Below are 23910 nucleotides of genomic sequence, written 5' to 3'. Positions count from 1 at the left end.
GATGCACTTCCTGTTGGTTGTGAAAAAGATGTGATGATCTTTCCTCTTTTTTTGTCAGCTCTATGCCTGAAACACTCCTGACTTCATATCATCACTGACCCGTCGTTACGAGCGTGGTGATTGGTTGGTCCCCTCGGTCTGCTGGTTTCTGTGCATTCAGATTTAACTCGATCTGTACACGCTCAGATGTTTCAGAGTGAGTTTCTCAGCTTTGTGTTACAGTAACAGGATGTGAAGTGAAGCAGACTCACAACACATTAGCCAACCCTGTACTTTTGCTACAGATTGAGGAAAGGGTGTATACATATTTCCTGTTTCTCAGTTTTGTACAGCTCGTCACATGACTCTACTGCTTACATTGAAGTGAGTGAGACTTAAACTTGTTTTGGGGTGAGTGTTAAACACACTGTTACTTACAGATCACTGTTAACTGTTTGAAACTATCAGACCTGTTGTGGTCGGACCATTAAAAGAATATTTAGTAGTATTTTAGAATCTTTAGTAACATGATCAGTGTTACTGCTGTTGGTGTGCCGAGGAAAAATCTTTCTGTTGCGTTTCTCATGATGGTTATTTAAATGTACTAGCATCATACTCTAACATACTTTACTGAATACTTGTATTTACCTTCATTGCCATATGTGTGAATACTTCTCTGTGATTTATGGTGTCATTTTTCTGAATCTGTCATGTAAGTATTTTACTAAGTATTGGTTGTCTACACAGTAATTTAAAGGAAAAAGACGCCAGTAATACTGTAAGTATTTTCATGTAAACAGTACAGTTTTTGAGAATTTTAGAGAAAGGGGGCGAAACAACTCCACTTCCTATATGTGCAATTCCACATTGCTATCAGTGCAGCTGACTGTATTATAGAGTAGCCCATTGATCAGAGATCACTGATCAATAACCATGAGTCCCACTCACAGAGAGTCAGGGAATGGCTGCAATCACAGCATTGTAACATGGTGACAGATGTACCCTCAGGCCCCCTCCTCGATTCAGAGATGGTCTTTCCCTTTTCAGTGACTGGAAGTGAAGACAGATGTAACATTGTACGAGACCATTGTTTCATCTGACTCCCTAACGACATCTCTCACCCTCTGTACGAAATCCAAGGTGTTCTGGATGTGGTGTTCAGAGCTGCCTTCCAAGACTCAAGATTTAAGGTCTTTATTGTCAATGCAACAATATACACAGTATACAGCGTACCGAAATGCCATTCATATAAATGCATGGTGCATTTATAAAAAAAATGGAGATAGATTATTTATATTCTTCTTTTAATATATTCTAAGAATATAAATAATCTATGTGCAAGAGATATGAAACTAGAAATTACAAATAAATAATAAATCGCTAAATTTGGGTTAAGTTAAGAGATAAAAAGGTACTATTAGCAACTATATCTATGTACAATAAACCAAGACAGGAATGAGACAATACAAAGTGGATTGTGCCATTAAAGTAAAGTGAGATGTTGTGCAGTGGTATTAAATATCAGGTTCAAGTTATGAGTCAGGATATTGTAGACGAGACAGGACGAAGACATGTGCAAGATGCAAAATGTGCAAATATAGTATAATTTAGATGTGTGTTCAGTAACTATGTGACTGAGTGTGCAGTAAGCGTATTGTTCCCAGGTCCAGTTTGTAGTGGATTTGTGGAAGTTTGTGTTGTTTTTGAGTCTTCTGATGAGTATTGCAAGGTGTTTGTAAAAGTGTTTGTGTTTGGTGGTAGTGAGTTTAGGGCTCTGACTGCTTGTAGGAAGAAGCTCTTGCAGTGTCTTTTTGTCTCGGTTTTGATGCTGTGAAATCGTCGGCCAGATAGAAGGAGGGAGAACAGTGCATGTGAGGGGTGGAAAGTGTCCTTCACTATGCTGTTCGCATGTCGGATGATGTGTTTGTGGTAGAGTTGGGACATGGGTGGGAGAGGGCCTCCAATGATCCTGTATACATATGTATACATATGTATTAGGGGTGCAACGATACACAAAATTCACGGTTCGGTTCGGTTCGATACTTTGGTGTCACGGTTCGATATTTTTTCGATACAAAAAAATGTTCATGCCTTTTTTAATTTGTCATTTATTAAAATTATGCGACTTCAATATGTCACATATTGACAGTGGCTCACCGATGCCAATGACATAATTACCCAGCTACATTTCTGAAAGAATGCAAAAGCATTGACATATATTTTTCCTACAATAGCCCGACGGGCAGGGAAGAGAAAGATTTTGGTAGCCCGACTGAAAAAATCGCTAGCTCCGGGACGTCGGGCTAGCGATATTGCAAGCCCTGTATCTGATTGAGGAATCACTCATCTTTGGAAAAGAGAGTTTATTACAGAGAAATGTCTCTTTCCAAAATAAAAGCTATACTATCCGCTTCTTCTGGGCTATATTCTCAGCAGCATAAGGAGAATCATGTGCTAACAGCTGTCTAAATGACTCGGCTAAAGTTAGTAGCATGCTTGTTGTTTTTGTCTTTGCACTAGGATGATGTCGGCGTAAATGTGCAGTCATATTCGTTGTGTTCCCACTAGTGCTTTCAGGTTAATCTCGTTGAAATGACCTTAACCACAACACGGCAAATCTCCGTTAACGAGCTACCGCCGATCGCTCTGTGCATGGGGCTAGACGGCCAACACGTTAACGAGCTAACTGCGCTAACACACTAGTTCCCACCCATGTAATTGAGCATTGCATGGCAAACATACTGTTTTACTTTAGTCCATGACTCGCTTACCTTCAGGGTCATACGTCACATGAAAACCAAAATAATTCCAAACACCAGATCTGAATGAGGGTGGGGGAGGTGCCCTGCGCTCTTCCTTCTGACTATGCTGTCTGTGTTGAGCGCTCAGTGGATCTGCGCTGGACAGTGCAGCCTAGGCGGAGTAGTCGAACACAGATTCACTGAGCGCTCAACACAGACAGCATCGTCAGAAGGAAAATTGATAAAATAAATTACAAATGTTGTATTGTTCGATACATATGCGTACCGAACTGAAAGCACTGTATCGAACGGTTCAATATCGATACGAATATCGTTGCACCCCTAATATGTATATATATACATATGTATGTATACATATGTATGTATACATACATATGTATACATATGTATGTATACATATACATATGTATACATATGTATATGTATACATATGTATATATACAGTGGGGCAAAAAAGTATTTAGTCAGCCACCGATTGTGCAAGTTCCCCCACCTAAAATGATGACAGAGGTCAGTAATTTGCACCAGAGGTACACTTCAACTGTGAGAGACAGAATGTGAAAAAAAAATCCATGAATCCACATGGTAGGATTTGTAAAGAATTTATTCGTAAATCAGGGTGGAAAATAAGTATTTGGTCAATAACAAAAATACAACTCAATACTTTGTAACATAACCTTTGTTGGCAATAACAGAGGTCAAACGTTTACTATAGGTCTTTACCAGGTTTGCACACACAGTAGCTGGTATTTTGGCCCATTCCTCCATGCAGATCTTCTCGAGAGCAGTGATGTTTTGGGGCTGTCGCCGAGCAACACGGACTTTCAACTCCCGCCACAGATTTTCTATGGGGTTGAGGTCTGGAGACTGGCTAGGCCACTCCAGGACTTTCAAATGCTTCTTACGGAGCCACTCCTTTGTTGCCCGGGCGGTGTGTTTTGGATCATTGTCATGTTGGAAGACCCAGCCTCGTTTCATCTTCAAAGTTCTCACTGATGGAAGGAGGTTTTGGCTCAAAATCTCACGATACATGGCCCCATTCATTCTGTCCTTAACACGGATCAGTCGTCCTGTCCCCTTGGCAGAAAAACAGCCCCATAGCATGATGTTTCCACCCCCATGCTTCACAGTAGGTATGGTGTTCTTGGGATGCAACTCAGTATTCTTCTTCCTCCAAACACGACGAGTTGAGTTTATACCAAAAAGTTCTACTTTGGTTTCATCTGACCACATGACATTCTCCCAATCCTCTGCTGTATCATCCATGTGCTCTCTGGCAAACTTCAGACGGGCCTGGACATGCGCTGGCTTCAGCAGCGGAACACGTCTGGCACTGCGGGATTTGATTCCCTGCCGTTGTAGTGTGTTACTGATGGTGACCTTTGTTACTATGGTCCCAGCTCTCTGCAGGTCATTCACCAGGTCCCCCCGTGTGGTTCTGGGATCTTTGCTCACTGTTCTCATGATCATTTTGACCCCACGGGATGAGATCTTGCGTGGAGCCCCAGATCGAGGGAGATTATCAGTGGTCTTGTATGTCTTCCATTTTCTGATGATTGCTCCCACAGTTGATTTTTTCACACCAAGCTGCTTGCCTATTGTAGATTCACTCTACCCAGTCTGGTGCAGGTCTACAATACTTTTCCTGGTGTCCTTCGAAAGCTCTTTGGTCTTGGCCATGGCGGAGTTTGGAGTCTGACTGTTTGAGGCTGTGGACAGGTGTCTTTTATACAGATGATGAGTTCAAACAGGTGCCATTCATACAGGTAACGAGTGGGGGACAGAAAAGCTTCTTACAGAAGACGTTACAGGTCTGTGAGAGCCAGAGATTTTCCTTGTTTGAGGTGACCAAATACTTATTTTTCCACCCTACCTTTACGAATAATTCTTTACAAATCCTACCATGTGGATTCATGGATTTTTTTTCACATTCTGTCTCTCACAGTTGAAGTGTACCTCTGGTGCAAATTATTGACCTCTGTCATCATTTTAAGTGGGGAATTGCACAACGTGGCTGATAAATATTTTTTGGCCCACTGTATAGCTATGTTAATATACATATGTTATATATCATGTGTATAGTGTAATGTATTCAAATATACTGTTAACACTACATAGTATACTAGTATTATTACCCACTGTATACATATGTATAATATATACATATGTATATACATATATAATATACATATGTATACATATGTATATATTATACATATATGTATATAGTATACAATATGTATACATATTGTACATACTAAATATGTATATATGTATACATATGTATACATATGTATATATGTATACATATGTATACATATATACATATGTATACATATGTATACATATGTATATATGTATACATAATGTATACATATGTATACATATGTATATATGTATACATATATACATATGTATACATATGTATACATATATACATATGTATACATATGTATACATATGTATACATGTATACATATGTATACATATGTATATATACTGACGTCGTGATGTCATGACGTAATCGAAGCACTAGGTGCGGTGACTCCCAAGCTAGGCGAGTGGCTCCAGCAGATCCCGGGAACAACATCGGAGATCTCTGTCCAGAAGAGCGCAGTCCTGGGAACAGCTAAGATACTGCAGGACCCTCAAGCTCCCAGGCCTCTGGTAGAGGACCCGAGCTGGAAGGATTGACCGCCCACAGGGGCGAGTGGGGAATTATATATACACATACATATACATACACACACACTTTATCACAACAACAGTTGAATTGAATTGAATTGACTTTTATTGTCTGACTATCAGGGAGCTCTCATGACGTCAGTCGACCTCTTGGACATTCTGGAGGAGTTGACAGGAAAGGAGTTTGATGACTTTAAGTGGTTCCTGCAGCAGGACAGCTGCCTGGAAGGCCTTCCATCAATCAAAGCATGTCAGCTGGAAAAAGCAGAAAGGCGGGACACCGTGACTCTGATGGTACAGATCTACAGACTTCCAGGAGCTGTGGAGGTGACCAGAAAGGTTCTAGAAAGGATCAGCAGGAATGACCTGTTGCAGAGCTTGTCTTCTCTCTCACACACACAGGCTCCTCTTCATCACCCTGAAGGTAAACTTGGAATTTTGGGTATTTAAGGAAGTCTTGAAAGACATAACTGAGCCAACTTTATTTATAGAGCACATTAAAAACAGCAACCACTGCCCAAAGTGCTGGACACACATGATAAATTTAGACAATAATATTAAGGGTTTTGGTAAAAAGTTTACAAAGAAAATCTTTACTTGTCCTACTGCTATCTCACTTCCACTATAACTGCTAACTGAGGGAGGGGAGGAAGAACATTAGAACATTATATATGATATATACATTAGGTGAGTGTGCAGTAGTAGCATGTATGCAGCAAGCAGGTGAATTCTGTACATTAAGTGAATTAAATAAGAATAGACAATCTGACTATTTTACAGAATCTGAACATATCTAAAATGAAAGGAATTTGAAATGTACATTGTGCCGGTGTGTTTAGAGTGTCTGGAAGAGAGTCCTGTCTCAGCCACTTATGGATGATGTGAGAGGGTGTGTGTGTGTGTGTGTGTGTGTGTGTGTGTGTGTGTGTGTGTGTGTGTGTGTGTGTGTGTGTGTGTGTGTGTGTGTGTGTGTGTGGGAGTGAGGGCACGGATGGCTTGGGGATAGAAGCTCCTCTTGAGTCTCTCTGTCCTTGCCCGGAAGATGCGGAACCTTCTACCAGATTGCAGAAGTTGGAACAGTTTGTTGCCAGGATGGGACGGGTCCTTCAGTATCTGCTCTAGTCCGGCATCTCCTGGTGTAGGTGTCCTGAAGCGGGGGGAGAGCAATCCTGCAGCAGCGTTCTGCTGTACGGATCACTCTCTGGAGAGCTTTTTGGTCCTTCACACAGCTGTTCCCAAACCACGATGTCATGTTCTGTGTGAGGATGCTCTCCACAGCGCCTGTATAGAAAATCCTGAGGATCTTTGGAGAGACCCTGAACTTCCTCAGTTGTCGTAGGTGAGACAGGCGCTGCCTAGCCTTTTTGGTCTGGACCTGAATGTGGGCAGCCCATGTCAGGTCTGAGGAGATGTGGACACCGAGATACTTGAAGGACTGCACCCTCTCCACTGGAGCTCCATTGATGATGATGGGCTTGTAGTCTCTGTGCTGACTCCTTCTGAAGTCCACCACCAGCTCCTTGGTCTTGCTGACGTTCAGCTGGAGGTGGTTGTCCTGGCACCACGATGCCAGATTCTTCACTTCATCCATGTAGGCCGCCTCATCGTTGTTGGAGATGGCACCCAACACCACTGTGTCATCAGCAAACTTCACAATGGTGTTGGAGCCATGGGTGGCCACACAGTCTGAAGTGTAGAGGGAGTAGAGCAGTGGCGAGAGGACACATCCCTGAGGTGCTCCTGTGTTGATGGTGATGCTGTTGGAGAAGCACCTGCCCACCCTCACCACCTGAGTTCTGCCAGTGAGGAAGTCCAACACCCATGCACACAGACGGCTGTTAAGTCCCAGATCCCTCAGCTTTGTGAACAGTCTGCAGGGCACTATTGTGTTAAACGCTGAACTGTAATCAACAAACAGCATTCGCACATAGTTACCCTGTGTGAAGCTTCTACTCCTCCTCAGTGGAGAGTGTGCTCTCCTCCTGCCTCGTGTTTGGTACTCAGGGGCCACAACTGAAAACAGGAAGGCTGCACAGGGGTCATTAACAACTCCCAAATAACTTACTGGCTGCCCTCTGCCACCCCTGGAGGCCATCTCCAGATCCTCCTGTCTCAGGAAAACCAGGGGTATCACAGGCGAGCCCCGCCCACCACCTATTTGACCCGCTGCCCTCTCAGGCCAGTCAGGTCCCATACCTCCAGACTCACCAACAGCTTCTTCCCCTGGGCCAGTCAGACTGCTAACAAACACTATCCTCCACCCACCACCCCAACAATCCCGACTCTAGAGTCTTCTCTTTGCACTACTTCCAAGCATTTGTTCTCCAGTGTGTGACTTTCTCTTGTTTGTTATTTATTCCTGCTGTCTACTATTCGTATTTTATTCTGGCACAGTCAGTGGAGAGCACCCAACACCGAAGAGAGGCATGAAAGCTGAAGAGTCCGCCTCCCATTTTACTTTTAAATATCCTGCCATGGTAAGCTGTGTGACAGGCAGGATGACGCACCCCTTAATTTTGCGGACGGATTGGCCCAGGTTCGGTAAATTAATTGGACTGTGTGTCAGTATGCAATCGCGGCCGGTAGGGACATGCGAGGTCTGTGTGGTGCTCAGCGGAGGAGTCAGTGGGGCCTTCTCGGGAGACCCCATCGGCTCCAGTTACACTCATTACCATTAATGGAGGTCCTGAGCGCATTGGCATGGACCTCATCGGGCCATTTCACACGGCTATCGCTTTGTGTTAGTTGTGGTGGATTTGCAAGGCAATATCCACAAACAGTGCCACTGCACACCATTTCTGCTAAGTGTGGCACAGGTGCTATTTCAGGTCATCTCTTGAGTCGGTATCCTGAAAAAGATACTGACTGACCAAAGAACTTCATAGATGTCTAGCTTTACGAATTGTAGGGCATTAAGCCTACCACCCTCAGTATGATGGGCTGGTGGAGCGGCTGAATAAGACCTTAATGTCCATGATTCGGAAGTTCGTTCACGAAGATGAACGCAACTGGGATCGTTGGTTGGACTCCAGATTCCACCATTCCTGCCTCCCTTCATTTGTGATGACCATTGCACACAGGTGTGGATGTGGATGTTGTGGATGTTGCTGCATTGCAACAGCATTTTGCAAATGTGTTCTCCCCCTTACCCAGCTGTATGACTGTTATGGTGCATCAATTTGACAAGCGGCCTGGTGTGATGGTCCGTTCACGACCCTACAGGTTACTGGAGCACAGAAGACAAATCATGCAAAGGGAATTGGCGGAGGTTTTGAAGCTGGGAGTAATAGAAGAGTCACACATCGCTTGGTGTAGCCCCATAGTTCTGGTAGTGAAGAAAGATGGATCTATATGGTTCTGCATAGACTATCGCAAGGTGAATGAGGTGTCACAGTTTGATGCTTATCCCATGCCGATGCTGGATTTAACCGAGGGCTACTGGCAGATTGCCTGGTCTGCAGAGTCAAAGTAAAAAAGGGCCTTCTCTACTCTTTACGGTTTGTACCAGTTCGTTACACTAATGTTCGGCTTGTTCGGAGCCCCTGCCACCTTTCAGCGTCTCAGAGACCGGTTGCTGCGTCCTTATGCTGCATATGCTGCAGCCGACCTAGAAGACATCATCATCAATAGTGACACTTGGGCGGAGCATATGCAGCGGGTGGTAGTGGTCCTGGAGTCTCTGAGGCAGGCGGGGTTCACGGCCAACCCGAAAAAGTGTGTGGTTGGACGGAGGGACGTATAGTTTCTGGGGTACCAATTGGGTTGTGAGCATGTGCAGCCACAGATGGATTAAACAGCAGCTATTGCATCCTGTCCGCGTCTCAAGACCGGCTAGGCCAGATGGCTCCCCGGCACAAATTGGGCGGTGGGGGAGTGGCACTGTGTGGTTGGTGGCTCAGCTGCAGGGGAGGAGTGGAGCAGCAGGTTCATGGTTTGGTGTCAGGGAGGCTGGTTTTGCACAGCCAGTGAGCATTTTGCATTCCCTATTTCAGTAGCAACCAGGCCTGGAGAGGAGGCTGCTGCTGGAGGAGAGCACTGGAGCCAGGGCAGCGTGCACTGGAAGGTCCCAAAAGGTGACATAAAGCAGATTGTGTGATAACAATAAAAAAACACAAACCACAGTTACGGAGTTGTGTCAGGTCCTTCTGAGATCACAGAAGTATTTTATGAGGATGGTCAGAGGGCAGAGGGGAGAATACACAAGTAAACTGCTGTTGCAATGCAGCAACATCTGCTGCGTGGGCTTTAATTGTCACAAGGAAGTGAGGCCACCTCATAATGAGCATTACCTGCTTGCTGTGTGACAACATAGGTTCCTTACACCTAGCAAGTAGTTTCATCCAGAGGGCTGGATCCAGGGCCAGGGATTCACTAAATTCAGTAACCTGAGGACATTTTAACTCTGGCTTAACATTTTTTTTTTAAATTTTTACCAGTGCTGTTGTATTATTGATCTTCCTCTGAACAATGAAAGCTTAACTTTATGGAACTTTTTGTTTACTGCTTCCAACAACAACATGGGTATTCGTGAAATATACACAGCACACTTTGTATTTTTCCCCTCATGTTTGATACAGATGTGGTGGTTCCAGTACCAGAGCCTCGCCCCATCAAGTTTTTCCAGCAAATACTTCAATCAAACTTCCAGGACAAGTTTATGTGCACCCAAGAAGGTTGGACAGAAGATAAACAGCGTCTGGTTGATATCTACACAGAGCTGTACATCACAGCTGGGTATGATGTACATATCAACACACAGCATGAGATCCAGCAGATTGACAAAGTATGGAAGCCAGCAGAGCCAGAGAAACCTATTAGACCCACAGACATGTTCAAACATCCTTCAGGAGACTACAGACCCATCAAAACAGTGATGACCAATGGAATCGCAGGAATTGGAAAAACTTTCCTTGTTCACAAGTTTGTTTTGGACTGGGCTGAACAAAGGTCCAATCAAGATGTGCATCTGATTTTCCCCTTCACCTTCCGTCAGCTGAATCCTCTGAAGGGAGAAAAGTTCAGTTTGGCAGAGCTCATTCATGAATGCATCCCAGAAACTGTAGGCATCCCACAGGAGGCTCTTAATTACATCTTTACAGATGTTCAGTCATCAGGAATCACCAACTATGACAAGAGTAAATTCAAACTTCTGTTTGTGTTTGATGGGCTGGATGAGAGCCGCCTTCATCTCGACCTTCATTCTGAAGACATTCGCTCTGTCGATGTAACAAAGGCAACTAAAACAGATGTCCTGCTGAGGAAACTCATCAATGGGAAACTGCTACGCTCTGCTCGCATCTGGGTAACCACACGGCCTGCAGCGGCCAATCAGATCCCTCGAGAGTTTATCAGCAGTACAACAGAGGTCAGGGGGTTCACCGACCAACAGAAAGAGGACTACTTCAGGAAGAGAGTCAAAGGTAAGGAGGAGGCTGACAAACTCATCTCCCATATCGTGACATCACGAAGCCTCCACATCATGTGCCACATCCCAGTCTTCTGCTGGATCACTGCAACAGTTCTGGAGGATGTGTTGAAAACCAGAGAGGGAGGAGAGCTGCCCAAGACTCTGACTGAGATGTACGCAGAGTTCCTGATGTTTCAGATTGATCGGACAAAAGAAAAGTATGGCCCAGAGAAGAGCATTCAATACATTAAGTCATTAGCAAAACTGGCCTTTGAGCAGCTGGAAAAGGGCAACCTGATCTTCTATGAGAAGGATCTGAGAGAGAGCGGCATTGATTTCAGTGAAGCCTCGGTGTGCTCAGGAGTGTTCACAGAGATCTTCAAAGAAGATCGAGGAAGGAAAGGGAAAGACAAGATGTTCAGCTTCGTCCATCTGAGCGTTCAGGAGTTTCTGGCTGCTCTTTATGTGAGGATGTCGCTTATAAATAGCAACAAAAATGTGATGCTTTCACCACAGCCCTCAATGCGCAATCTTCAACTGCTTTTAAGTAAAACATCTTCAAAGAAGATCCACAGGATTTCGATTGACAGGGCCTTACAGAGTCCAAACGGACACCTGGACTTGTTCCTTCGCTTCCTCTTGGGTCTTTCACTGCAGACCAATCAGGATAAACTACAGAGCCTACTGAAAAAAACAGACTGTCAGTCAAAAACCAACCAGAAAACAATCCAGTATATCAAGGAGAAGCTCAGTGAGAATCTGTCTCCAGAGAGAAACATTAATCTTCTCCACTGCCTGAATGAACTAAATGATCGTTCTTTAATAGAGGAAATCCAACAGTATCTAAGTTCAGGAAGCCTCTCCACATATGAACTTTCTCCAGCTCAGTGGTCAGCTTTGGTCTTCATCTTACTGTCATCAGAAGAACATCTGCATGTTTTTGACCTGAAGAAATATTCTGCTTCTGCTTCAGAAGAAGCTTTTTTGAGGCTTTTGCCAGTGGTCAAAGCCTCCACCAAAGCTCTGTAGGTGCACAGATAACCAGATATTGCAATGGCATCACAGGTGCTAGTTTTTGTTAAATTATTTAAATTATGTAAAACTAATAGTCATCATATCTCATGAGGAAATTTGTTCAAACAATAATATAATTATTCATTTTATAATTACTACAGTAGTTTTTTATAGCATATAAACAGCATCACTATTTCCTCTACAGATTGAGTGGCTGTAATCTGTCAGAGAGAAGCTGTGAAGCTTTGTCTTCAGTTCTCAGTTCCCAGTCCTCCAATCTGAGAGAACTGGACTTGAGTAACAACAGTTTGCAGGGATTGGGTCTGAAGTTGCTCTCTGCAATACTGGAGACTCCTCACTGTACACTACAGAGCCTCAGGTAAGCTGAAATGTTGTATTATAATGCTGCAGTGGATTATGTTCCATGTTTATCATTTATCATCATTGTTTGTTTATACTTTAACTCATAAACACAACTGTATAGGAATTAATGCTGTCTGACTGCAAACAGGTGGACAGTGGTTTGTATCATATCTATCTAATAGACTCCAGTTTGTGCATGTAAATGGAGAGTCCTCTTCACACACTGAGGTTAATTATGGAGTTCCACAGGGTTCAGTGCTAGGACCAATTCTGTTTACATTATACATGCTTCCCTTAGGCAGCATCATTAGAAGACATAGCATACATTTACACTGCTATGCAGATGACACCCAGCTCTATCTGTCCATGAAGCCAGATAACACACACCAATTAGTTAAACTGCAGGAATGTCTTAAAGACATAAAGACCTGGATGGCCGCTAACTTTCTGCTTCTTAATTCAGATCAAACTGAGGTTATTGTACTCGGCCCTGAAAAGCTTAGAAATATGGTATCTAAGCAGATTCTTACTCTGGATGGCATTACCTTGGCCTCCAGTAACGCTGTGAGGAACCTTGGAGTCATTTTTGACCAGGACATGTCCTTCAACGCACATATTAAACAAATATGTAAGACTGCGTTCTTCCATTTGCACATCATCTCTAAAGTTAGAAATATCCTGTCTCAGAGTGACGCTGAAAAACTAGTTCATGCATTTATTACTTCCAGGCTGGACGACTGTAATGCATTATTATCAGGAAGTCCTAAAAACTCCCTGAAAAGCCTTCAGCTAATCCAAAATGCTGCAGCAAGAGTCCTGACAGGGACTAGAAAGAGAGAGCAGATTTCTCCTGTTTTGGCTTCCCTTCATTGGCTTCCTGTTAAGTCCAGAATTGAATTCAAAATCCTGCTCCTCACATACAAGGTCTTAAATAATCAGGCCCCTTCTTATCTTAATGACCTTGTAGTACCATATCACCCTATTAGAGCACTTCGCTCTCGCTCTGCAGGCCTACTTGTTGTTCCTAGAGTATTTAAAAGTAGAATGGGAGGCAGAGCCTTCAGTTTTCAGGCCCCTCTTCTGTGGAACCAGCTTCCAGTTTGGATTCAGGAGACAGACACTATCTCTACTTTCAGGATTAGGCTTCAAACTTTCCTTTTTGCTAAAGCATATAGTTAGGGCTGGACCAGGTGACCCTGAATCCTCCCTTAGTTATGCTGCAATAGACATGGGCCGCCGGGGGATTCCCATGATGCATTGAGTTTTTTCTTCCAGTCACCTTTCTCACTTACTATGTATTAACAGACCTCTCTGCATTGAATCATATCTGTTATTAACCTCTGTCTCTCTTCCACAGCATGTCTTTATCCTGTCTTCCTTCTCTCACCCCAACCGGTCGCAGCAGATGGCCGCCCCTCCCTGAGCCTGGTTCTGCCGGAGGTTTCTTCCTGTTAAAAGGGAGTTTTTCCTTCCCACTGTTGCCAAAGTGCTTGCTCATAGGGGGTCATATGATTGTTGGGTTTTTCTCTGTATCTATGAAGCGCCTTGAGGCGACTTATGTTGTGATTTGGCGCTATATAAATAAAATTGAATTGAATTGAATTGAATTAAATGCAAGTATATTTATTGCTGTTCGTTGCTTTCTGTCAGGTTGAATCAAACCAATCTCACAGCAAAATGCTGCCAGGACTTCTCACTATTTCTCAACTCCCAGTTCTCCAGTCTGAGAGACCTGGACCTGAGTAACAATGACCTGAAGGATTCAGGAGTGAGACTACTCTCTGCTGGAATGGTTCATCATCACTTTAACCTACAGACGCTCAGGTCAGATCACATTGTGAAATATCTATGTAGTGCTCTGTTGCACTATTTGTACTTACCTTGATTATAAAAACTAAGGCTACAAGAAATTTTGTTTTTTTCATCAGGTTGAATCAAACTGGTCTTACAGAGGAATGCTGCAACCAATTGTCGTCGGTACTCAGCTCCCAGGTGTTAAGTCTGAGAATGCTGGACGTGAGTAACAACGATCTGCGCGATTTAGGCGTGATGCTACTCTCTGCTGGACTGAAGGATTCTGACTGTGCACTAGAGACTCTCAAGTAAGAAGATTACCCCTTGCAAACAGGAGGAAACTGTCATTGTTTTTATATATTGCTCCAGAACTATGTTTGGCAAAATCGGCTCATTTTGTTACTCTAAAACAGTACAAGAGTTGACTTCAGCCTTCACAATACCTTCTAAGATTATTTGAGAAGATTGTTTTAAAATATAGCTCTAATCCATTCACTAATAACTGTGGCAAAGGACATCTAACCCCTAACTGCTAACTATTTTCTTTGTAAGTTTGCATCTTTGCAAACTTTCAATACCTATGAGAGTGCTTTGGTTAACCACTAAATTGCCTTGCTGAGTCACAGCAGTTACAGTAGCTCTTCCATGCTTTGTTGCTTTGTTATTTGTCACTTCTTTTTTACTCCTGGGATTTTCATTTTTTTGTTATTTTAGAGTCCAGTGTTTACACACAAGACTAAATTACGGTACTGAGCATGTCAGTGATACTACATGGAACAGCACTTGTTATCATTGACGAGCTACAGAGGAGACAACTGGGCTGAGAGATGAGTTAGCTCCGGAGCTGGTGATGAGAGAGATGAGGAAATATAAGCTGACCATTCCACTGTCATTATGTGATGTCCTTGGACAATATGAAGGATGACCTCAGAGAACTTATTAAGACCCAGAAAATACTAAATGTTAAGTATGATGGGTTTCACAGAAAGGTTTTTAGGAGGGATGTCGATTTGAATAGTAAGAGGAAACATGTAGAAAGTGCACTGAAGACATCCTATGTCAGATTTCACCTGGATTAACAAGGTCTGTGTCAGGTGCAGAGGAACTAGGATACATTGACGAGAAGTGGAACAAGAATCCATAAGTGAACAAGGGATGAGAATGGGGACCTGTTGGAATGGAAAGTAATTCCAGCTCAAAGGGTTACATGAAGTGGATGTGGATCCTATGGACACCCATTCTTTGACACCCAACATTTGGACCAATGGCAAAACAACTGGTAGTTTAGTGTTCCTTAGAGATTGATGATGTACAACACAAGTGCTACGGCAAGGGGGTGCCATCAGGTCGTCATCATCCCCACCCTCCTAGATTGGGTGACATTCTTGAGATGCTTGGCTACAACTTGAACAGCCAAAATCAAGATAGCACAGAAGTTCGTGGCAGAAAGTTGTGATTAAGAAATGGGTGACTAAGAAGCACAGAAAGCTGGCCATACCTGAGGCCTTGGGAACTGCTAAGCAAAGACTCACAGCTACCCATTTGAAGAGGTATATGAGAACGTTGGAAGCCAGGAGAATAAACCAACTGTTCTCCACTGATGTGTAGTGTCAATGGCAGGAAAACAATTTGAGAGCAGCCCCACCAAAGTTGGAGACTGAGGAATACTAGAAGACCATATGGGAGAAGACTCAACTTATAACAACAATGTTCAATGGCTAGTGGATCTAAGAGCAGACCATATCAATCTCCCTGAACAGGATCCAGTAACCATCACAGTGGGAGACATCCAAGAAAGAGTCTCAAGTATGAAGAGATGGACAGTACCAGCCCTTGACATGACGCTAACAGCATTCCACATGTGTCTAGCAGCACAAATATACCTGCTGCTAATGGATGAGACACACCCAGAATGGCTAACTGATAGCCCTAATCCTCAAGGATTATCAGGAGGGAAAAGTCCCATCCTGCCTCAGCTCCTGTACTAGAATTATATAAGATCAACAGGAACCTTAGGCCACCTTCAAGCAAATTACACCACAAAGTGAGAGATTTACCAAAGAGATGCTTTGTCCTTACTGCTGTTATGCATAGGCCTGAACCACCTCAGCCAGATCGTTGACAAGAGAGGCTACGGATACCGACTACAGAATGGAGCAATTGTTAGCCACCTCCTCTCTTTGGATGACATCAAGCTGAATGCCAGGACTGGAGAAGACATCGACTGATTCATACCACTAGGATGTAGAGCAGCGACATCAGAATGTCATTTAGATTAGAGAAGTGTAGTCGGATAGTAACAAAGAGAGGGAAGGTAGTCAGAAGTGAGGAGATTACATTACCAGATAGTAAGGACAGTCACAAGTACCTGGGGCACCACAGGCAAATTGGAACTGTGAAGAGGTCTCTAGGAAAGCTGCAACCACCAAGTACCTGCAGAGGGTCAGGCAAGTCCTGAGGAGTCAGCTGAATGTAACTAAGAAGTTAAGGAAGTCCAGACACTTTTCTTTCCAAGCTCCTTAGACTACGATGACCTGGAGGACTGAGAACCTTCACAGACACAAGAGGAAAAAGAACAGTAGCCATCATGGAAAAACAGCACAGAGGCACTAATCATGGCAGCACAGGAATAACCTCTGAGCACACTGACAACACCAGGCAAGACCCCAGGTGGAGGCTATGTAAAGATACCCCTGAGACAATCCAGCACATAACAGCAGGGTATGAGATGCAAAGGGAGTGCATACATGGAACGCCATAACCAAGTCGCTGGTGTAGCATATAGGAACATCTGTGTCGAGTATGGCCTGGACGTCCCGAGGTTGAATCGGGATATGCCCCCTAGAGTGGTTGAGAATGACTGAGCTGAGATCCTGTGGGACGTCCAGAGACAGACAAAAGGGTGACAGCTATCCAACGGGACACAGTAGTTGTTAATACATTTAGCTATAATGAGTCATACATAACAAATTTCCCACGTGTGGGACTAATAAAGGTTATCTTATAGCAACATTAGGGAGGAACATGAGAAGCTGAGAGACGAGCTGGAGAAGATGTGGAGGGTGAAGGTAACAGTGGTCCCAGTGGTAATCAGAGCATTAGGTGCAGGGACCCCCAAGCTAGGTGAGTGGCTCCAGCAGATCCAGGAACAACATCTGAGATCTCTGTCCAGAAAAGCATAGCCCTAGGAACAACAAAATAAAGCAAAACAATGCTCCCTCACCCTGCTCACTGCTCAGTTAACACACAATGACACACCTGAGTATTTACTCAGGCTACAATAACTTTGGACACTTGATTCAGTAAAAGCACTGCGCACATCATGTTCTTTCCTCCCCACGCTCTCATAACCTGTATATATTTCTTAATTTCAAATGTGTATTCTATATCTGTATTTAGTTATTGTACAGGGTGGGCATTTATATGGATACACCGTAATAACATGGGAATGGTTGGTGATATTAAAGTCCTGTTTGTGGCACATTAGTATATGTGAGGGGGCAAACTCCTCAAGATGGGTGGTGACCATGGTGGCCATTTAGAAGTCGGCCATCTTGGATACAACTTTTGTTTTTTCAATAGGAAGAGGGCCATGTGACACATCAGACTTATTGGTAATGTCACAAGAACAACAATGGTGTGCTTGGTTTCAACGTAACTTTATTCTTTCATGAGTTATTTACAAGTTTCTGACCACTTATAAAATGTGTTCAATGTGCTGCCGATTGTGTTGGATTGTCAATGCAACCCTCTTCTCCCACTCTGCACACACTGATAGCAACACCACAGGAGAAATGCCAGCACAGCCATCCAGTATCCGTAGTTTCAGGTGCTGCACATCTCGTATCTTCACACCATAGACAATTGCCTTCAGATGACCCCAAAGATAAAAGTCTAAGGGGGTCAGATCGGGAGACCTTGGGGGCCATTCAACTGGCCCACGACGACCAATCCACTTTCCAGGAAACTGATCATCTAGGAATGCTCGGACCTGGCACCCATAATGTGGTGGTGCACCATCTTGCTGGAAAAACTCAGGGAACGTGCCAGCTTCAGTGCATAAAGAGGAAACACATCATCATGTAGCAATTTCAAATATCCAGTGGCCTTGAGGTTTCCATTGATGAAGAATGGACCCACTATCATTGTACCCCATATACCACACCAAACAATCACTTTTGTTGTTCCAGCAGTCTTGGAGGGATCCATCCAATGTGGGTTAGTGTCAGACCAATAGCGGTGGTTTTGTTTGTTAACTTCACCATTCACATAAAAGTTTGCCTCATCACTGAACAAAATCTTCTGCGTGAACTGAGGGTCCTGTTCCAATTTCTGTTTTGCCCATTCTGCAAATTCTGTGCGCTGATCTGGGTCATCCTCGCTGAGATGCTGCAGTAGCTGGAGTTTGTAAGGGTTCCATTTGTGAGTAGCTAATATCCGCCAAAGGGATGTTCGACTAATGCCACTCTTAGCAAATCCAACACTGAACCAGTTTCACGAAACTTAGCAAGCAGTTTGCTAACTGTAGCATGGGAGATGGGTGGTCTCGTAGGGTGTCTTGCATTGAAATCTGCTGCAATGACCCGGTTACTGCGTTCACCAGATATCAACACAATTTCGATCCTCACGTGTTAACCTCTTCGACATGTCAATGGCTGTGAACAAAGAGAAACTTGTAAATAACTCATGAAAGAATAAAGTTACGTTGAAACCAAGCACACCATTGTTTTTCTTGTGACATTACCAATAAGTTTGATGTGTCACATGGCCCTCTTCCTATTGAAAAAACAAAAGTTGTATCCAAGATGGCCGACTTCTAAATGGCCACCATGGTCACCACCCATCTTGAGGAGTTTGCCCCCTCACATATACTAATGTGCCACAAACAGGACTTCAATATCACCAACCATTCCCATGTTATTACGGTGTATCCATATAAATGCCCACCCTGTATATTCATGTTGTGTGCATTTATTTTGATATACAATCCACTTATTATATATTATGTAAATATATAGAGAAAAAATCCTATCCTTTAGTTCTGTATTAGCATTTTCACCATTATACTAAGACAAACTCATACACAGATACTCCTTTCATTATTTTTTATATTTTTAAGTTGCAACAAAATAACGATTGAAAAATAAAAGCTAAGATAGTGTGTGTGTGTGTGTGTGTGTGTGTGTGTGTGTGTCTGTCTGTCTCCAGGCTGTCAGGCTGCCAGATCACAGAGGAGGGCTGTACTTCTCTGGCCTCATCTCTGAGTTCCAATCCTTCCCATCTGAGAGAGCTGGATCTGAGCTACAATCACCCAGGAGACTCAGGAGTGAAGCTTCTTTCTGCTGGGCTGAAGGATCCTCAGTGGAGACTTGAAACTCTCTGGTATGAACAGCACACTGGCAGGCTGACGCCTTTCAACTCACCGTCTGCTCCAACAGTGCAGACTGACAGTAAACTGATGAGCTGAGTCCCTGTCCTCACTCATTACATTAATTTCAGTCATGTTTTCAACACTGCTGCAAAATAACTGAGAAGGTTAGTTATCAGCTTACATAGTTACTCACTACCTCGGTACTTGGTATTATTATTAATAACAATAATAATAATAATAGTACATTCTATTTAAGAAAGCGCCTTTAAAAACAGTCAAGGACACTGTACACAAGCAATAACAGGAACAAACATAATAAGGATAAAACGTTGAGCAAATAAATAAAATAAATTAAAGTAGCAGGATGGACAAATGTATGTGGAATAGGCTAATGTGAACAGGTGAGTTTTGAGTCTGGATTTAAAAAGAGGGAGGGAAGTGATGTTTCTTATCTCAGGAGGAAGGGATGATGGGGGGCAGAGCAGCAGAAAGCCTTGCGCCCCACGGTGGCTAGCTGGGGGAAGGGACGGAAAGAGAAAGAGAGGAGGAGGATGTGAGACATGGAGAAGGGATGGTGAGCTGAACCAGGTCAGAGAGGTATGAAGGCGAGAGATGATGGATAGCCTTGAACGTGTACAAAAGTATCTTGAAATTGATGCGGTATTTAACTGGAAGTCAGTGAAGCTGCTGCAGAGCAGGAGTGATGTGGTGCATAGAAGGAGTCCTGGTGATGATACGAGCAGCAGAGTTCTGGACACGCTGAAGCTGATGGATAGATTTTTGACTAAGATCAAAAACTCTCCTCTCCTCTGTCTTCATTATTCTCAATGCAAATGACTTTACTTCCCAGCAGCAGTAACACCAAGATACTTACTGTTACTGACAGAAGTCCAGCAGTCTCCTGTCGGGCGACGTGTTTGGCTACAGCTAAAGCTAAAGGCTTGTGTTTTTTCTCCTTTTCAGTTTCATGCAGCTGATGAATTTTTGACATTATTGTGCTTCTTGTTGGAGACTTGTGAAATGCATCTTGAGAGGCAACTTGCAACACCTTTGTAAAGCCTGTGTCCTCAACAATATTAATAGATCTGCAGTTTGTTGCAATTCACTTGGTAATTGTGTCAGTCAGTTTGTCCGAGGTAGACTTACTGAGTTCCCGACGCTCTATGAGGGGACGCGCTAGCCAAAGTGCTAGCAGCATCTCTGACTAATGTAAGCTCCGCGTTAATGTTTTAATGGTAAATGGCCTGTATTTGTATAGCGCTTTTACTAGTCCCCTCTAGGGACCCCAAAGCGCTTTACACACCCAGTCATCCACACATTCACACACTGGTGGAGGCAGCTACAGTTGTAGCCACAGCTGCCCTGGGGCAGACTGACAGAAGCGAGGCTGCCATATTGCACCATCGGCCCTTCTGGCCACCACCAGTAGGCAACGGGTGAAGTGTCTTGCCCAAGGACACAACGACCGAGACTGTCCGAGCCGGGGCTCGAACCAGCAACCTTCCGATTACGAGGCGAACTCCCAACTCTTGAGCCACGATCGCCCTAAGCTGAGAATACATAAAGTATTGTGCACATTGTGCACAATACTTTATGTCGGTCGACTGCTCCGTCTTGTTGCTTTTTATACTCAAATTTCCCACAAGAGGGCCAGTGTGCTGTTTGTCATCATCCATATTGATTTGGTTGGTTCTGCTGCCCGTCACTACCAGATCTACTGCACATGTGCAAAGGTAACTCTACTTGGACAAACTGCCCCAAATGCGCTGACAGAGACATTTCAGGGATTTTGAGTCATTCAGCGCTGCAGATGTGTTAATTGCGTTAAAAATTTTAATCGGATTAATCGTGACGAATCCACGTTGATTTTGACAACCCTAATATTAATCAGACTTTGTTTCTTCCTCCAGGCTGGAACATTGTGGAGAGCAGAGGCTGAGACCCGGTCTAAAGAAGTGTGAGTGTGTGTTCACTTATTTAAATCAGAAATGTGTGTGTGTGCATTCATTCTCAGTCTGACTGGAGATCCAAACAATAAACTCCTTAACTTTTCCTCTTATTAACAGTCAGCGTGTGAATAAAGCAGCACGTAAAAGCTTCAGACGATAAAGCGTTTGCTGTTTCCTCTCTCCATCAGATTTCTGTGCACTTGTACCGGACACAAATACATTACACAGAAACCTCAAACTATCTGACAACAACAGGAAGCTGACACGTGTGATGGAAGAGCAGCCATATCCCTTTCACTCAGAGAGGTTTCACTCCTTTGTGCAAATGGTGTGTACCAGTGGACTGACTGGTCGCTGTTACTGGGAGGTGGAGTGGGAAGGAGTGATTGACATAGCAGTGAGTTACAGAGAAAACAGAAACACTTTCCAGAGGGTTCGGTTTGGAGACAATAACTACTCGTGGAGTCTAAGGTGCTCTCATGTTGGGTTCTATGCAATGCACAATAACAGAGGAACACGCGTCTCCTCCTCCTCTGTCCTCGACAGAATAGCAGTGTACGTGGACTGGCCTGCTGGCATGCTGTCCTTCTACAGAATCTCCTCTGACTCACTGATCCACCTCCACACCTTCAACACCACATTCACTGAACCTGTGTATCCTGGGTTCTGGTTGTCCAATCACTCCTCGGTGTCTCTGTGTTCTCTGTAGCAGGGAGATCCTCCAGTGAGGACACGCACTGACACACATGAACAGATGTTTATTATTCTTTTCTCGTCTGGTAGTTTAGACCGATCCGAGTCTGGTTAAGTCCTCAGACATCGGAGAAAGCCCTGGCTTGCACTGAACACTTGTCGGCACTTGGTGGCGCCACAGCGAATGTAATCGCTAGAATGGACCGGATGGATGGACTGATGGTGAATAATACAGACGACCTGTGACATTCTGCATCATAAACATGTTCATTTCATCAGATTACTGGCCTGCTTCTGTGGTTCTGAGTTTAGATGTAAATGTGCATTAAACTACAAATCACATAACGGCTGACACAGTGTTGTACGGATGTTTCTTTTCTTTCATTCTGATCTTCAGATTTAGACTCAATCATCGAACTGAAGCTCAGATTTATTTTTCTGCATAAACTGCATCTTTTAAGTGATTTTCTTTTGACTGTGCATTTTGTGCATCTCTAAATCTTATCACTAGAGAATAAAGCAAACTTCACAGACAGTTAACAGGAGAAAGGAAGCGAGTCACGCCTGATGTGTGATTTCTGTCTAGTTCAAATCGAGAGTTCACGCTGGACCTTATCTCTGGTGACCTGAAACTTTCCTGCTGCTGACCCCATGTGGCGACACAGTTTTGTGTTATACACATGAGGACAGTCCAGAGAAAAACAGCTCTTTATTACAGAGGCTCAAAAATGAATAAGACTCATTTCCAGTGACGGTGAAATTAAATCTGGCTCAGCTGTCGGTTCCTGTTCCTCTTACTGCTGAGAAGATGATCCAACCGCCACAAGATTGGTTCAGATCTCTAGATTCATGTATGTCCAAATTCCTTTGGAAAAATAAACCCCCACGTATAAGCTTAAAAACACTACAAAAGACCAAGGATAAAGGAGGACTAGAACTGCCTAACTTTCAGCACTACTTCTTAGCCAACAGGCTTCAGTTTATCTCAGGATGGCTAAAACATACCCTCTTAGATGAACCTTGGCTAGATGTAGAACAAGCACTCTGCAATAATCTAGAGATCTCAGACCTACCATTTATCAGCTCAAACATCCAACGACATGAATGCTTTAAAAGCATCAACATCAGCTCTTCTCTGACAGCATGGTGGGAGTTTCTAAAATTGACAGCGTCTTCATTAATCCCATGCAAACGTACACCTATCTGGAACAATCCGGACATATCACAAAACAATAATATGATAAACTTTTCAGATTGGAGTGATAAAGGAATCAAATATTTAGAACATATACTAGAAGGAACAGAATTTATTTCATTTGACAGACTAGTTGAACAATATGGGATCAACAAGAAAAGATTTTTAGAATATCAACAAATTAAATCCATAGTAAAAAAGAAATTTAAACCGGGTCAAGTTGAACTACAAACACCACCAAGTGTGGGTCAATTTCTTACTCTTAAAACCCCCAAATTAATATCCAAAATATACAGAATGCTTTCTAAAACAGATGAATCAATATCACTTCCTATTGCAAAATGGGAAGCGGATTTATCAGTTAACTTAGACCTAAACTTCTGGTCTCAGATTTGCTTAAAAACCTTTCATCTAATTAGAAATCCCAGTCTTCAATTAATTCAATACAAAATATTACATAGAGTGCACTATACAGGTCATCGGATGTTCAAGATGGGCTTTACGTCTACCAACAACTGCTCACACTGCCAAACCAATTCACCGGACAATTATATCCACGCTCTTTGGTTCTGTCCACCAGTTCAGAAGTTTTGGCGCGAGATATGTGAAGACTTATCAAAGTGTCTGAAATGTAACATTCCAACTTCCCCCTTAGTGTGTTTGTTGGGCAGCTTAGATAATGTCACTTCAGAAAAGAA

General features: G+C 43.4%; 1 protein-coding gene across 2 annotated transcripts; it reads left to right on the top strand.

Moving 5' to 3' along the window:
• The first annotated feature begins 269 nt into the window (after positions 1-269).
• Positions 270-22371, top strand: LOC113023451 (NACHT, LRR and PYD domains-containing protein 3-like). Of its 2 annotated transcripts, XM_026169450.1 has the most exons (9): positions 270-390; positions 5550-5850; positions 10004-11858; positions 12053-12226; positions 13861-14034; positions 14139-14312; positions 19213-19386; positions 21286-21332; positions 21513-22371. In XM_026169450.1, exons 2-9 carry the CDS (start codon positions 5559-5561, stop codon positions 22031-22033), a joined length of 3411 nt encoding a protein of 1136 aa, XP_026025235.1. In that variant the 5' UTR covers positions 270-390; positions 5550-5558; the 3' UTR covers positions 22034-22371. The 2 variants fall into 2 exon arrangements, with proteins under 2 accessions (XP_026025235.1, XP_026025236.1); XM_026169451.1 differs by lacking the exons at positions 270-390; positions 19213-19386; positions 21286-21332; positions 21513-22371 and adding an exon at positions 14719-16460 and having other exon boundaries at positions 5485-5850.
• The last annotated feature ends 1539 nt before the right edge of the window (positions 22372-23910 follow it).

This window comes from Astatotilapia calliptera, chromosome 6 (assembly GCF_900246225.1).
Source record: "Astatotilapia calliptera chromosome 6, fAstCal1.2, whole genome shotgun sequence".
Classification (NCBI taxonomy): Eukaryota; Metazoa; Chordata; class Actinopteri; order Cichliformes; family Cichlidae; genus Astatotilapia; species Astatotilapia calliptera.
This window is presented reverse-complemented; position numbering and strand designations above follow the sequence as displayed.

Coding starts and splice junctions, on each gene's coding strand:
- LOC113023451 (XM_026169450.1), top strand. CDS start 5,559: ATGACGTCAGTCGACCTCTTGGACATTCTGGAGGAGTTGACAGGAAAG. Junction 5,851..10,003: donor TCCTCTTCATCACCCTGAAG/GTAAACTTGGAA, acceptor TGTTTGATACAG/ATGTGGTGGTTCCAGTACCA. Junction 14,035..14,138: donor TTTAACCTACAGACGCTCAG/GTCAGATCACAT, acceptor TTTTTTCATCAG/GTTGAATCAAACTGGTCTTA.